Here is a 17523-nt window from a genome sequence, read left to right on the forward strand (position 1 = left end):
GTTATAATTGCCGAGATCTTGAATCACTAACTGATTGATCGACCAACTTGTGTATTAATGTTCTGATTTTGAACCCACCTCTTTAGCTTTAATAGGCTGAATTTTATTGTTGTATTACTTGTTTAGTTTTGAAATCCTTTATCTTAATGAGGGGTTTATATGCAGGCGGAAATTAGTTAGCCTAAAAGAATTGAGAAAAACGACACAACACTATTGAGCAGAGCGAGATAGTGTAGTGTAGAATAAAGAGCACTATCGAGCAGAGCGAGATAGTGTAGTGTAGAATAGAATAAAGAGCACTATCGAGCAGAGCGAGATAGTGTAGTGTAGAATAAAGAGCACTATCGAGCAGAGCGAGATAGTGTAGTGTAGAATAGAGTAAAGAGCACTATCGAGCAGAGCGAGATAGTGTAGAATAGACTAAAGAGCACTATCGAGCAGAGCGAGATAGTGTAGTGTTGTGTAAAGTAGAAAACACTATCTCGCTCTGCTCGATAGTGAATAGAGTAAAGTAGTGTAGTGTAGTGTTGTGTAAAGTAGAAAACACTATCTCGCTCTGCTCGATAGTGAATAGAGTAAAGTAGTGTAGTGTAGTGTTGTGTAAAGTAGAAAACACTATCTAGCTCTGCTCGATAGTGTAGTGTAGTGTAGTGTAGAATAGAGTGGAAAATAACATCTTGCTCTGCTCGATATTAGTAGCCACGGCTGATTTTGATGGAAGCTAGAACAATTCGAGTTATAGTCATTAACAGAAGCTAGAATAATTGGAATTACCGGATAATTGGAGAAAGTTTAAGATGTTTATAGACTTTTCTACTGTAAATCTTTTTATTGCCAAAATAGTGCGAAAAAAAGAAGCAAAAAGAAGCAAAAAAAGCAAAAAAAACAATGAACCTTATGAATAGTTGGAGAGTTGGAGACAATTGGCGGGAATAGTTATGTGACAGTTTACAAATGGTTAAATTATAGTTGATTACGTAGTTTGTGATTAATTTATAGTTGATGACGTAGTTAACGGTTAATTTATAATTGTTAGAGGTTAACGGCTATTTCTTATTTTGTTTGAGGTGAACGGCTATTACATAGTTAACGGCTATCACATTTTTTATGTTAGAGTGTAACGGCTATCACATTTTGTTAGAGGTTAATCTCTAATTATATCCAGTACATTGTTTTGTATAAACGGCTCCTTGCATAAAATATACACTCTCATTCTACATCCACCTCCTCTCTCTCTCTCTCTCTCTCTTTCTTTCTCTCTCTCTTTCTCTCTCTCTCTTTCTCCTTTCTCGTCTACTTCTTTTCCCTTTCTTTTCTTGCAAACACCATAATTTGATTCTCATTTTCGTAATTCCCTAGCACCGGCTTTTCGCACCTTTTCCCTTTTCCGTCGGAAATCGTACGGATCGTAGAATGGAAACTCTGTTGAAAAATATCTCTTGGCCTAGTACCAAAAGAATCAAAAGAATCAAGAGAATCAAGAGAATCGCCGTAGACTAACACTTGCTTATCAACATTACACAATTTTCTTTTGTCCCTTAACTACATACCTCTTTTTCCAAATTGCCTTGTCGCAATTGGACCCCCCCCCTTCCCTCCTATACCACCACCAAATATAACTTCGTGATCATCTCTAACTCGATAAGCAGAAGGAGACAAAAAAAGGAAAGCAAAAAAAAAAAAACAAAAGAGGAGGATTCATTATTGCAAATTTAAAGAGCTCCAAGTAGGCAGAAACAGAAGAAATACTTTTTCAAGGGGTCATAGTTGGTTTTCAAGAAGAAGCACACAACAACAAGTCGTCTACAGTAGCTTTTTTTTTAAGTTGGTTTCTGGTTTCAGGTTGAATTTTATTTCTTTTACATATCATATGAGATAATGAATGATCAAAGCTTGACTGATAATCAGCAAGCGTTTGTGCAGTCGGTGGTAAAGAGAATAGAGACATTATTACCAATTCGAACAGGACGAACTATTCGGGAGGTGGAAATCGACCCTCAATTCATACACACTAAGGAGCTTTTCTTGAAAAACGAATGTCATAAACCGAGATTCATCACACTTATCTTAACTTCGCTAACTGGCTTGTTAAAGACAATCAATGCTGAAGCTCAAAACAACAAGCTCAAATACAGAGACGAGAAGTCGCGTTGGTCAACATTACTAGTATGCAAGTTGTTAACTGATGTACTAACTGCAAACTGGAATCGAAAATCATTTTATATGAGGGATATCGATGCAATAAGCAATTATTCTAATTACTACTATTACGATGTCCCTGAGCCTCTAGATTCGAATATCATCGTGAATATCCTTGATTTTTACATCAATTTAATGTCCTCAGGTATGCTCAGAGAGGTGCTCACATTGATTCGTAATGAACCGCTACCTAGTCAGAGAATGACCTTGCAACAAGCAGTCGAGGAGGAGGAGGAGAACTTTAAGGGAGGAGAGCAGCAAACAAGCGAAGAGGGGTCGATAATCAGTGCCGTCTCAGAAGTCGATTCATGTATCGAAATCATCTTGGCGTTTGTATCTACAGCCAACCCCGACGAGTATTATCAGTACTTGGTAAGTAAGGTTTTCTGCTACTCAAACAAAGGCCAAACTATACCTTTACCAGTGATTCAAACATATGTGCCATTGTTGAAATATTTGTATTTTTCACGCTCCATCATTGATAAGATAGCTAGCGATTCTTTAAAGGCAATCGCCTTTATCAAATCAAATACTTGGAAACAGGTGTTTTTGTTTTTTTTGGTAAGCAGCGGCAAGGACCAGATGTTTTCAAGACCAGAAGATTACAAGCGGTTACTCGATTCTCAAACTATGCGCCATTACAATGATTTGAAATTGTTATTCGACGAAACATTGACTCTTTTTGAAGAAAGCCAAATAATGTCCCGTTGTGCACCATTTGTGCTAGCCTGCTTGCTCTGCGCATGTTTAGATGATTTTAACGAAATGAACTCAGTTAAACCAATCAACAAGTTGAAGCTCACTTTTAACAAAAGATTAAGATACGTCTCACAGATTTTAAAGGACTCGGCAAGTTCATTAAATTTGGAGTGTTTTGAGGTCTTGATACATTTTTTCCATTTGGGAGCAAGGCTCGAGGCCTCGGGTTTTAAACACCATCCTGTGCTTTTGTTCAGCTTGCGCCATATAGATGAAACTTATGGTAGATTAAGAAAGTTTGAAGAAGTGCACAAGAAGGAGCTTTTGGAAAGTGACGCTCTAAAGCTTAAATATGAGACCGTAAGGGTCAATTATTATACAGCAGCAATTTTGTTGCAACCTGACAAGTACGTTGATATTGTCATTGACATATACAAGGCCGAAATGCAAGACATTCGAATTACAAGGGTATTTGTAAAAATAATGAAGGGACTATCAGAGATTGAAATTGCTCAAGGTGTGTTTCTTAAAGTAATCCTGGGCTTGGTCGACACTCTCAAATCTATCATGTATGGAGCACTAAAAATTTTGCACTGCTATGCAATTTTCTGTGAACAGGAAAATATTCATCACCAAAACTTGAAATCAAATGAATTGGATGCTTTTTATGTTGACGAGAATGTCGAAAAAGATGACCGTTGCTTAAAAAAAGCTTTTGAGAAAACGCAAACATGCTTAGACCACTATGCCATAGATTTGGAAGACCGAATACGAAGCCATGGACTTATGCACGACATTACAAAACAGATGACGACAATGACAGCAACGACGACGACGACGACGACAGCAACAGCAGCGACAACAGCAACTACGACATCAACCGCTTCACCAGTGAGTTTGTCTTCCTTTTATGATTTTCGAATTATTAGCAATGCGGAGGAAATATTGGCAAACATTTTTGCAATTTTTGTGGCTGCTCCAGATTTATACTTTAATGACAAAAAATTGATGAATGATGAAAACTTAAATACTGTTCCATACGCACAATTGCTCAGGTCGTTAGTCAACTTTAATCATATGTGTGTTTTACCTTTGCGAGAAGCATTCAAAGCGCAATGGATAGCTCAAGGGAACACAAGATTGTTTGATGCCGCTCGCAAGTTGTCAATGCAAATGCTTGAACCAAATTCCAAAATTGATTTAGAATGCACTGTTTTGTCCTCGTTTACTAATTTCCATATATGCAATTGTATCATTCTGTCCATATGTGAGACATGCCTAGGACTATCCTTAACGGACCCAAAATTCAAGTCGTCATTTTTGTTTTTGATTGATTTTTTGCACAAGAGGGACAACTATACAAAAAGACTTTTGTCAAATTCTATTCTTCTTGATAAAAACTCACGAAAGCTATATGATACTTGTGGAGGGGTGATTTATGCTGTCGAAAAAGTTTTACTTTTGTCCTCATGTACACATGATGCTCAATTTTACAATTATGCAAAGCAAGGGATAGAATGGTATGTCGATGAAATGCACAATCATAGTGCTTTGTATAGCGAGTCAGAGATTTGTGACAATTTGCTTGAAACTTTTGAACAAATGAACAAAAAAGAGAACGTATTCACAGGTTTTGTTTCCTTACAAAAGAAGCATTGCAGCATTTTTAGAGGAGCGAAACCTACAAAGGCATTGTTTCATGTTTGGCTTATTATTCTCCAGCTCTGGAGAGAAATGTTGGTTGATAACAAGCAAATGAATGAAAATAATATGATCTTTCGACATTTTCTTGGATTTTTGGTTTCAGCGTCGGGTTGCTTCACGCATGGAGTTCAATCTAGTGCTTCAAAACAAAAGGAGTTGCAAGAGCTGTGTAGTGTGTGCATATCCGAGTTTTTTGATCAATGCATTAGCTTGCTAACATCCCAAGATTTAGTGGTAAGAGCAATTGTTAAAGAAACATTGTCTAACGAATCGCATTCGGATGTTTATGATATGATTGCCTCCAAATTGACTGCAAAAGCGACATCATTTTTGGAAAGAAAACTACAAACTGTGGAAATTGTGGTTTTCTTGGAGCAGGCAATGACAATAATGACGGCAATGCTCAATGTCAGAAATGACGGGACACTTTTGCTTTCTTCTTTGCTACCACAAATTTGTCAATTTTTCATACATTTTATAAATTCTGTTGATGACCTTCTGGAAAAACTTAGGTTGAAATTGCGATTTTGTAAATTAGCAATTGCCTTAGAGCTGGATCGAAATAGCACTGGATTGAATGGAGCCTACAAATTGAGGAACTTTTATGCAAAGGCAACCATGGAATGGTTGGAGCAAGGGGTTGTGTATGAAGATTTCACGGACACAGAAACAGGCAAAGGTAAACAAACAGAAGTTTGTATCTTGAAAATGGATTTTGCAGTTCAGTGCTCCAAGGCCTTGCGTTATCAATTAGAAAACTTGTTTTTGGAAATACCGGATGGTATCAAAGATGACGACACAAAGAAATATAAAGATTTGGCGTTTGGTAATTATTTTCTGATATTTTATAAAATAATTCAAAAATATACTACAGTTCCAGAGTTATCTCGCAACAAGCATACATTACAGCAGGTTGTTGATAACATTTTAGCAACAATTACAAATATCTTGCAATATGACAGCGAGATTGGAATTCAGTATTTATTACCTATGGGATATCATGAAAACCAAAAGATTAGAGCCATATTTTTAAACGTATTTGCTAGCATGTTGTCCTCACAGATTGTTAAGAAAAAGCGAGAAGAGTTTTCTATTGATTTAGTTGATGAGCTTCTGAAGCAAACGGAAATATTCAGTTCCGTAGCCGATTGTGCAACTTCAATGGAACACAATTTATTAGCATCATCGCTTTTTAGTGTGTTTTCATACACAAAACGATTGGACAAGTTACTACAAGTGCTTTTAATAGACGAAATTGCAAGCTTAACAAGATCAACTGATTTGTTTAGAAGGAATTCCACACTAACAAGGTTGTTATTTAACTTTACTCAGGATTTTGGCCTACCATACTTGAATCGTACTTTGGGACTGGTAATTCAGGAGATTGTTTTTTTGAACATCCATTTTGAAGTTGAGAAGAAGGAATCGTCTGAGGACTCGGCATTATTTTTTGAGTATGTTGGCAAACTAGTGGAACTGATTACAAAATCCGCAGATGACCTTCCAGTATCCTTTAAATTTGTTTGTGCGCAGATATACCAGGCTGTGCGGGTAAAATTTGAAGATGCTGCCTTGATTGCTGTGGGACTGTTTATCTTTCTTCGATGCTTGTGTCCTGCTATTATTAGTCCAGAACAGTATCTTAAAATACCAGTGGAAAATATGAAAACGAAGCGTTCTTTGATGCAGTTAGTTAAGGTACTACAGAATATGGCCAATGGAACACTTTCTTCGATTCGATGGCCTGGATTGGTTGGGAAACTTGACGTTCTAAATGAATTGAATGATAAAATAGTTGCGTTTTTAAAGAGCATTTCCACAGTGCCTACTGAGGATTATCCATTCCCAAACGTGTGCGAAAAGAAACCTCTTGCTGAATTGAGGTACTTGCACAAGTTTATCTACAATAATTTTGTTCCTATTCGGACCACTTTTCTAAGAGACAAAGTAGCTGTCAGCATCAAATCATCACATGAGCGAGTTGAGAAGTTCAAGGAGTTTGATCGAGTGGTGATGAAAATGGGTCAGCCAAAGCCAAGTGTTAAATTGCAATTAAACTCAGCTTTAAGAATGTATGAGGTGAATGGTAATGATGAGGAAGAAATCAAGTTCAACGATTTTATGACTAAGATGTCCTTGAAATATGCCGATACACCTCCAGATGCGGTTGATTTGATACATAGTGCTATATTCAAAGATGCAACACCGGCAATTGTTGTTAATTTGAAAAAGATGAAAAAAAGGCCCAAAGATATTCAATACCTAGTGTACAAGCTAATGGAGACGGCATCTCAAGTATGGGACAACAAATTTTATTTGATTTACGATTTTTCAGAGTTTTATTTTTACAATAAGGAAGGGCCCTCTGAATTTACTCATTTAGTGTCAAATTATTCAAGCAAGCAGTTGTTTTCCAATTGTAAAAGAATATACTATTTCAATATACCGAGACCTGAGCACAGTGGGATTACTGAATCAATTAAACAATTACGAAAGAAGGGAGCTGAATATGGTACAAGAATTTACATCCACTCCTCAGTTGACTCCGATCACATTGTTGGTAATTTGTGTTTGGACCAAGAGACTGTAACAATCAGTAAAGATTGCAAACTGACATACAAAAATGTATTTTTGTATGAGTCCAGCACTAAAAGGTATGTGCCAGTGTATCTCAAGATTGGAAGAATATTTCTTACTTTGTTTTTTCAAGAACGCGTTAGTTTCAGAAGCCCTCTTTCCTCAATGGACAATTTTAATCCTGTTGAGGTTTATAGGCTATCCGATATAAGCCGTTGCGAAATCTCAAACTATACTGGATTTGATGACGAGTTCACCATTTATTTGAATCAACCAAGCGAAGTAACCTTGAGATCTCCCGATAGACTTGAGATTTTAAGATTTTTATATTTTACCACGTCCAGATTACCCAAGGACCTTACGTACCAGGAACCAGACAAAGATTACCAGAACGAAGTACATGAGATGCACTGGTTTGCACGATTGTACAACATTGTTTTCCAAGGACTACTCAGTCACAATTCAGAGGTGAAAACTTCATCAGCTGTACTTTTTGGAGCATTGTCATCTTACTACGACATAGATTTTGGTATAACGGAAAAGCACGCTAGGACTTCACCTTTTCCGACTGATGCTACTAATTTGGTGGTTGCCGTTTCAAATCATTTAGCGTCTCATTATCCCAGGATGACGTATCGTTTTTTCAAGGCGTATTTTGATAACTACGAAAATATGGAGCTGCAATCCCAATTGAGCTCTATCCTTTACATGGCTCCATGGGTCAACAACGTTTATGACTACGTGTACTCACAAAGCGGACATAATGGACTAGAACGTGTTGCCGATTTGATACGTCAATTTTGCCGCATCACATCTTTGAATCGCAAGCAAATTCCCTTCATCAATGACTATATTTGGAAAAAGCTTTTTCAAGAGACGAGATTAGTATCTTCATTAGTGGAGGAAGTAGTAGCATTTGCAATTGATAGCAAAAATGAAGGGCCCGAATGGTCCTTTATAATTGCAGTTATAGTGCCTTCAGTCGAAGTATGTGGTGAAGTGATGTCAAGGTTGATGTTTTCAGTGAGGCATGCAGTCACGACGGACTCAGCAATTGCTTCGCAATCCAAACTATTTGAAATAACGGTTCTTGTTAAAATTTGTTCCTCCTTGTTTTTCAATTCATACATATTGGCACGATTGTTTTTGGCCGATATCATTTTTTTTGTCACTTTGTTCATTGACAATACTTCTTTGGAAGTGGGTTCAGATTTGCGCAATTTGATAATCAGTACTGTGCAGTCCTTCTTACACAAACCGCGGTTAACGGTCCGGCAACAGGATAACATTAATCAAACTATTGAATATTTCAGCACACCTCGAGCAAAAATGTTATTTGGTATGACTAGGGACGTAAAATCAATATTGGACGTGGGCCAGTCGTTTAATCGAATAGCCAATTTTGAAGTTTTGTGTGATTATTTGGATGAGTTTATCGATGTTGTGAGTAGTTCTGATGACAAAACAAATTGGAAGGCACGATGGTCTTCCAACGCTTTTGATGTTGCATTTGACAAGTATTCGTTGTTTCAAAATAGGGCTGTTCTAGTTGCAGGAATATTAGCCAAAAGCGGCCTTACAGACTCGATTGCTTGCAGAGCTATCAAGCTTATTGCTCACGGGAAACTAAGAAGTATTGAAACTGTTATGTGCACTTCAATTGCAACCGCTAGAATAGTGAATGGACTACAAGATACTTCGATGCTTCCACCAATACTTATTTGGCCGCAGTTTTGTTTCGCTTTGATGAATTGTTCCATCTTGTATCAGGCAGGGGTGCAAAATATAATAGCATCCGTGACCAAGATGATTGGACTGGGTCTGGATCATTTCATAGACAAATCTTACGAGAAAAGGAAATATTTGGAGCCTTATCTAAGTGACTTTGAAAAGCGTCATGAAATCACTGTTACAAAGGAGAATTTTGGAGCTTACGTTTTCATGATATTAACGCAGGGTTTGAAAGTTTCACAGTTTCGCCACTTGGCAATTGAAAGCATTAAAACTTATTACAGAAAAAGATTTCATGCCGAAATTCACAAATCTATTACCACCAAGTGTATTACAGCAAATGCTTATTTGTACCTAGTATTTTTGTATTTGTACACGGACAATAGTGAGTTTGAAGAGTTTTTAGAAGAATTTAACATAGAGAGTGAATTTGTTCAAATTAGCAAGTGCCAGCGAATATCAAAATTTTTAATCGACTTTATGCTACAGGACGATGACACTTCAAGACTTACCCTTGTTTACCTCGGACAATTTTTCAGCGATGTAAAAGGAGTTGATATAGGTCTTCGCACTCGTTTCATTGCCATCTACCACGAGCTTCTTGTTCGACATATGGATACAGCTTTACTAATTTACCATATGGTACAGCCGGCATTAACATTGTGGCTTGTGAATACCGGCTCGTTGGAAGATATTGAGAAAGTTTCTGAAATCATCCTTATGATATCCGAGGTCAAAGATTATAATCCTAGAAAATATGTTGCAATCATTGATGAATTACTCACTACAAATAAATTACAAATAATCAAAAGACTAAGAGACATGGAACCAGTCGAAAGCGTATTGAATGCCGATGGCAGATTCACGCCCTCATTTAATATTGATATTAAGGATATACAGGTTATGTTCTACAGATCCGCTTGTATTTACGTCGAAGGATTGAAATTAGAAGACTGAGGACAGAAATAAAATAAAAAACAAAATAGGAAAAAGAAAAGAAAGCATATTGCTTAAATGAAAATTCCTTCATTTCCCACCAGATGCTCCTTTTAAATTTTTTTCAAATTGTTTCAAACAAACAAATATTAAACGGCAATAAAGATGATGACTTTGCATGCATATATGTATTGTTTGGCAACGAGAAGAAAATGTTGTAAAAATTACATGAATGTGATTCTTGAATACAGTGAAAGCTACTTATTTTTCTGTTTTGTAGAACAGTTGATATCAAACTTTTGACCTTTGTATACTATGATTTGGTCCGCATTTCAATTCAACATTAGGTGTAACAAGTCTTTACGCCAAAATAAAAAATTGAACAACAAGCAGTACATCCTTAGCATGTTCAATCATCCCTATTCTCTCATGCATATCTTTATCAACCAGATTCCATTTCTCCCAATTATCAATCCATTTGCAAAGGAATCAAAATTAAAAAAAAAAAGAAAAAACAAAAACAAAAAACCAAAATTCAAAAATTCAAAATAAAAATGAAAAATGACATGTAAATTCACTGGCCAGATTGTGCAACTAGCTTTCCAAGATCTATAAAACACCACTAAGTTTATATACTTGAAGAACCCACTTTAGTTTGCTAATTATTTCTGAGCATTCATCAGGAGACTCAGCAACCAAGTAAAACTTTTTCATTGCATCCTTTGTATTTGTTGAACTGAGATGTTGGTCAGATTGTTGTTTTTGAACAATAATACGAAAGTGACTGGGTGATTTTGTATACTGTTTCAGTTTAACAATTTGAGTTATGTGAAACGAATACGTCTTGGTCAGTTGCTTGCTAACACCTTTAAACTGGTGGTTTAAGTTATGGTGATTATGATTTGCATAGTGCGAAGCTTGGCCATTGACAAAGGATTCAGATCCACTCTTTAACAGAATGTAGTCCGGCGGAGTCAAGTGAATATAGTCACCGTCAATTATAAAGTTCTTCTCATTAAATGTCTTGATTTTCATCTTCTTCATTTTACTGTTAATCTTGATCACTTTCCATTTAAAGTAGACTGAATTTATGTTTGTAGGTAATTGTGAGTTGATTCCAGAAAGTATATCTTCCAAATATTTGTCAGATGTCATGGTTCCCTTGGTTGATTTCGCTGACTTGTTCAAAAAAGTACCCTCCGTTACCTGAGACACAACTGGGGAACTTTTGTTCATCTTTGAATTTATCGTTTTCATTTTACTTGCCAATTGGTCTCTGTGCAGAGTATTACTTGGAAGTGTGAGTTCTGCTGGTGTGATATTAATATTTGATGCTGACTCTGCCAATAAGACGTTATTATTTTCAAAAGAATTAGCAGTCAAATCTAACTGTACATCCGATGGAACCAAGTCTAAAACCTTCAGTGGCATTTCTCCACAAATCTCAACATCTTTAACAAACCTATATGCATTGTTGGCTGGGTCCACAATCTTGAACCTATACTTTGTTGTTATCAATCCTCGCTGCAGGCAAAACTCTTTTAACACTTGTCCCATGGTGAGGGAGGATGATACTTTGAAAGATACTTTTTCTGGTATACCTATATTGTCGTACTCATATACTCCAATGTGAAGCTCAACTTGGTTCTGGTTATTAACTTCTGTGATTTGAGCTGTACTGTTTCTTTTACGCACAAAAGCATCCAAACTCTCCCTGTATTCCAAGGGAAGTGGGAAAAGTCTTTCGTTTTTCTCAATTTCTTTTATATCGTTGACTTTGCATAGTGCCACATCGGATGGACAGTTGTACGATGCGATCGCCCTACCACGTTCCAAAACTCCAAAGTTCCCATAATTCTCACCATCTTCATCCACAAGCTCGAGTCTCCAAAACTTAGGATTTAGGTATAATGAATCTTTCAGCTCCTTGACGTCTGAAAGCTTGAATAAGTTGAGCAAAATATAGCCAATACAATCAGCTACAGAAACGCTACTATTGATTGAAAGATTGGTTAACACAGGAGATCTGTTTGGTGGCAAAAACACATTAATTAGTGCCGACCTAGACTCTGCACCATCCACGCCTTCAACAAATGAATAGTAGTGCAATGGATTGAGATTAGATGTTTTTAATTTCGAATCAATTACTGAGCTCAAAATTGAGACTCGTTTGCCATCAGGCTTGGCGGGTATCACCTTATTGAAAGACAACGTGTGCAATTCTTTTCCTAATACTCCCATATTCGCAAGATTTTTATCCAAAAAAGATTTGTCACCTACTGACGAAGTTTGACGTTCTAAAAAGTGGGACTCAAGGTTCTTGGGCACAGTGTGATCCCAAATTGCGCTAGGCTGTTTTTCTTGCACCATCCTTTTCAGATTGAAATCAAGCAATGCATTGTTTTCACGATTATTTGCTTTCCTAAAACTCGAGCTGCATGTTTCTGAAAGCATTGTTGAATCTAAAAGGGAATCGTTATCAAGATCTGTAAACTCTGAGTCGTTGGAAAACTCCTCATACTCCTCATCTTCTTCATACTCATCGTCATCGTCATCGTCATCGTCATCGTCGTCGTCGTCGTCGTCGTCGTCGTCATCATCATCCTCCTCCTCCTCGTCGTCAGAATCGATTTCTTGTTGGTCATTTTTTGGCGAATCTACTTCGGATTGAATATTTAAGTCTATTCTTGGATTGTTATTGCTTGTTATCACATGGCCTGTTGAGTCAATTGGAACACCGAAATCACTATCAATAGTTGCTGTGTCAGCAGCTTCAGCAGCGCCGTCTTTGTTTTTGTTTCCCCCCTTGCTGTTCTTATTGCTATTATGAGTTTCCCGTTTTATCGTAGCTTCAGACTCTGCATATTCATGGTCATCGATTTCGTGATCTGTACCTGAATAGAATGTGGAATGGCCTATAGGATTGTCAAAATCGCGGCTACTACTATCCGAGTCTGAAATTGACTCTCTAGCGCTCCGGAATAGCTTTACTATAGGTAGTTTAGATCTCGACTTTAGCTTGGGAGATTTTGCATCTTTTGAATTGACAACATTCGAACCAGCCTTGCCGTACCGTAATCCAAAATTCATGCCATTTTTCTTTTTCCGCTGAGACGAATCCTCACCGCCGCCCACGCCCGCGCCGCTCGATTCGAGATAGTAGCTTGAATTAGCGTTTGTGTTGTTTTCTTGAGGCTCTACTAGCAGCTCATTCAAGGTGTCATCATAAACTTGAGACGCTGGCTTTGACTCTGGCTTTGGCTTTGGCTTTGGCTCTGACTCTGACTCTAGCTTTGGCTCTGACTCTAGCTTTGGCTCTGACTCTGGCTCTAGCTTTGGTTCTGGCACTGTCTTTGGCACCGTCTTTAACACTGTCTTTGGCACTGTCTTTAACCCTGGCTCTACTATTTTATTTTTCTCTATTCGCTGTTTACTCTTGGTTTTCCCACTATGCAGAGTTCTTACTCTTATTGCATGGTTATTACTTAAGGAATTAGCAAATGGCAGGATATTTCCAAAAGTGATTGGCGGAGAACTCGACAAAAGTTGCGCTGCTGTTTGAAGTTGCTCCAAAGCCTGATAATTTTCTGTTATAATCTTGGCCAAATACCCCGAATCTTCATCTAGACATAAATACGAAGTCCTCAAATTGTGTAACAAATGCGATTGTTCCAATGGAAATGTCATTTAAAACCAGTATATTTGTAATTCCATACCTCAGCCTGTTTCCCTATACTCTCCTCCCTTCTAGACAGAAGCAAGTTTCGTTTCAAACCTCTGGTTTCAATTGGCGCTTACTTGCTTCTCTCTTTCTTTCTTTCTTTTTTTTTTTTTTTTTCAACTTTCTTTTTTTTCCATTCTCTTTTAATTGTTGGAATTAAGCTTATAGGGTATTAATAGTCCAAGAGGGAAACGAGTGATAAAGAGAGGAGGAATACCTGTCAAAAGAGTTTAAATTGTATTAGATCTGGGGATAAATTATTTGTTGTACTACTAGAGTTGTTTTTATTTGGGTAGAATTTTGAAACCTAGTACTAGTACTAGAGAGAATTTCAAAAGGGGGGTGGCATTTTATAGTTGCTTGCACTAGTTATACTTTTGTTGAAATTCCCAATTTTGTTAACTTGGATTTGGTTGGTTCTTTAACAAGTTGGTTTATAATTGATATCGGGGCATAATCAAAAGCGCATTTTTGCACTGCCACTCCTTGGACGGTTGTCAATTGAAGTATAATGCAAAATTGAAGAGTGTTTTCCTGCTAATAAATCTGATTTTTCCAACGTTTTTGGCATGTCATCAGGTAAGGTAAACCCCAAAACATTCAATGCTGCAAGCGATTTACTGGACTTGGCAGACGATATACACAATGTTTATAACACCTACGCATCAGACTCAAATCAGAGCCAGGTGACTCTAGACTCGGAAAAGGACCGTGCCGTTTCTCACTATGCATTTGACTATACCAACAATATGAATCTGAAATTGCCAGAGATTCATATATCCTCAAGGTTATCGTCACTCGAAAACCAGGATTTTGATGAACAAATAGCACGCACAGCGCCTGGCACTCCCTTGTCTATAAGCTCTTTTGATTTCCGACCCCGCTATCCACGCGCAATCACTAACTCGTCGTTGAATGTGCTAGTGTCTACACCCAGTGATGAGTCCGGATTCAAGAGATTGATCGATAACCCAACTATACTGGATGCAAATGGTCAACAACAACAGGATTGGGAAGCAAGCAAGAGGTCCGATACTAACGATGACGGCTTACAAGAATCAGCAGAGTTCCGTAGCGAAAAACAGAAATGGGCTAATAAGGGAGCAGCCGTGAAGGAATTGCTTACACCGAATGGAGAGTCTACAGTCATAAGAAGAAGCGTCAATGATTTCCATTTCGGTAAAGAGTTGGGAGAAGGATCATACTCTACAGTGATCTTGGCAACGGACAAGTTGACATCGAAACAATACGCAATCAAGGTACTAGATAAAAGACACATAATAAAGGAGAAAAAAGTGAAGTACGTCAACATCGAAAAGCATGCATTGAATAGATTAAGTAACCGGATGGGAGTTATATCTCTTTACTTTACTTTTCAAGACAAGGACTCACTTTATTTTGTTTTGGACTATGCGGCAAATGGTGAGCTATTGACATTGATCAAAAAATACAACTCATTAAATGAAGATTGCACAAGACACTTTGGAGCGCAAATTCTTGACGCAATCAAGTATATGCATGACAACGGTGTAATACATAGGGACATAAAACCTGAAAATATATTATTGGATGACAAAATGAGAATACAAATCACGGATTTTGGTACAGCAAGGTTATTAGAGAAGAAGAACGACGAAAGTGAAGATTACCCTGTTGATGTGAGGGCCAAATCGTTTGTGGGGACAGCTGAATACGTTTCTCCCGAGCTATTAGAGAGCAAGTATTGCGGTAAGCCGGGTGATATATGGGCTTTTGGCTGCATCATTTACCAAATGATTGCCGGTAAACCTCCATTCCGAGCTAATAATGAATACCTCACTTTTCAAAAAATCACAAAACTTCAATATGCATTTAGCGCAGGATTTCCAAGCATCATCAGAGATCTCATCAAAAAGATTTTAGTCTTGCAGCCTTCTAAAAGAGCCACCATTCCTGAAATTCAAAACCACTATTTTTTCAAACAAATAGACTTTGATAATTTTGAAGACCTCTGGCTAAAGCCACCTCCTGAGATAGGTCCTTACAAAATGAGTGCCAAGTCTATGATGAAAATACCCACAACGGCAAGCACTGGGTTATCTGTATCGATACCATCCAAGAAACGGGTTCTGAAACCTGCAGCAATCGAAACTCACCAAAAAACTTTATCATCTCAAATCAATTCGCAACAATCAGGGCAGGAAAAGGTTTCAAAAACAACTTTGCCAGCAAGTCTGGAAGCAAATAATAACAACAACAACAACAATAATAATAATAATAATAATAATAATAATAATAATAACAATAATGCAGCAAATGCAGCAGCTTTTGCTCTTAGAAAACCACTGACAGGATCGGACCTCACCTTCTCAGAACCAAGCACACCCAATACAAGGGAACAACTTTCAGCAGAAAGTCGAAAAAGTACAAAGCACCAGCCTGATTTCATCCCAGGAACAAACATTCTAAGACCTCAAATTAGTAAAAGACCTTCTGTTCCAACGTATTCGCGAACATCCACTAGAGAAGGGCCAAAATCATCGCCCAAACCAAAACTGGAGATAATGGAGGTAACACCACCAGGCACATTAGAAGCCGCATGGGGTTCCTACCTCGAGCACCCAGATGAAAGAATCATTAGAGTGGGCCCGGTAATAGTACATAAAGAATCTACTGCAGCATTTGACAAAAAACACAAAGGTTTATTACATGCCTCGCCTTTGGATGCTACTACAGCTACTATGCGGAGCAGGTCTGGAACAAGCTTGCTTTCGCAAATGGTGAATGGGGTGCCAGAAGTCAATTCTGAGAGTGTGGATGAGAGTATTGCAATAAGAGAGCCTCAGGAAATGGAGTTTTTGAGAAGGAAGAGCTTAAACAAAAGGAATAAAAAAAGCCTGGAACTGGACCGCTCATCCTCAATGGGTACCTCCAACAGATTATCGAAGCATTCTATTTTTAGAAAGTTGGGCTTGAGTCAAGTTGACAAGAAAGAAGACAATGAAGAAGAAGTAAACCAGTTCTCGCTCAATAAATCTCAAACGAGCACAATGGTTGTTACAACCCATGGAAGAGCCTTGGTGTTTGCTAGAAGGAGCTTAGAGTCTAATTATAAATTAATTTTGGAAGTGAAGCTAAGGTATCCTTTTATTCACTTTCAAGAATTGGTTTCCCCACAAAACAAATTCTCAAAATTTTTACCCACGGTTGGTGTTTTTGTTATTGCATCAACCAATCTGTCGTTTGTTTTTGAAGTAGAAAAGTATGATGTTGGCCAATGGACAGAAGCGCTTGCTAAATCTAAAGCAAATGAAATCGAAAGACAAAAACTTGCTCCTACTACTGCTGCTGCTGCTGTTTCTGCCGTGGGTAGTACATCTACATCACGTCATAAATCATCATCTGAAATGAAAACACCACCTATCAAGCAAAGTGCGAGAATAGCACAAGATAAATCGCCTCTGATATGGACATCATCACCCAGTGGCCCAAAAGTACCAAAAACAAAAGAATCCCCAATATCCAATGCAAAATCACCAAATGTTCTAGTGTCGGTGCCGGTGCACGAGACAACAAGACTGAGCAACATGTTAAAGAGTAAAATTCAAAGAGCTACTCCTAGAAGAAAACCACCTCCTGTTGTTACACCGAGTGAGCTCAACGTGCATACAGGTTTGCCCAAGAACTCTTCAGAGACTGGATACTTGCATGCGGCTCAATTGGCTGTGTCTCAAAACTCACACAATCCAATTTCGAATAACAGACATTCAAGCTTTACAAAAGAGGATGGTACTAAAGTTGACATTAGCCGCTACAAAGCTCCATATAACACGAGCAATTCGACGCTGCCTGTAATCACTGGTACAAACTCAAAACTCTTGGCAAGAAGTCTGAGAAAGTAGTAGTAGTAAATTGTAATAACAAAGAATTGTGTATGTATATATTTATACGAGGGGATTTATAGTAAGGTTTTTTTT

At 37.7% G+C, this 17523-nt stretch overlaps 3 protein-coding genes across 3 annotated transcripts; 2 read left to right on the plus strand and 1 right to left on the minus strand. All coding sequences in view use genetic code 12, as the record gives it.

The window, feature by feature from the left end:
• Positions 1–1878: 1878 nt before the first annotated feature.
• Positions 1879–9867, plus strand: IRA2 (Ras GTPase activating protein; the record flags this gene model as incomplete). Its single annotated transcript, XM_049326214.1, has 1 exon — positions 1879–9867. One exon carries the CDS (start codon positions 1879–1881, stop codon positions 9865–9867), a length of 7989 nt encoding a protein of 2662 aa, XP_049178196.1.
• Positions 9868–10455: 588 nt separating this feature from the next.
• Positions 10456–13533, minus strand: KGF56_004745 (uncharacterized protein; the record flags this gene model as incomplete). Its single annotated transcript, XM_049326215.1, has 1 exon — positions 10456–13533. One exon carries the CDS (start codon positions 13531–13533, stop codon positions 10456–10458), a length of 3078 nt encoding a protein of 1025 aa, XP_049178197.1.
• Positions 13534–14136: 603 nt separating this feature from the next.
• Positions 14137–17448, plus strand: KGF56_004746 (PDPK1 family serine/threonine-protein kinase; the record flags this gene model as incomplete). Its single annotated transcript, XM_049326216.1, has 1 exon — positions 14137–17448. The coding sequence occupies one exon, from the start codon at positions 14137–14139 to the stop codon at positions 17446–17448; it is 3312 nt and encodes a 1103-aa protein (XP_049178198.1).
• Positions 17449–17523: the final 75 nt, after the last annotated feature.

Source organism: Candida oxycetoniae (assembly GCF_023343755.2).
Source record: "Candida oxycetoniae strain CBS 10844 chromosome Unknown scaffold63, whole genome shotgun sequence".
NCBI classification, from domain to species: domain Eukaryota; kingdom Fungi; phylum Ascomycota; class Pichiomycetes; order Serinales; family Debaryomycetaceae; genus Lodderomyces; species Lodderomyces oxycetoniae.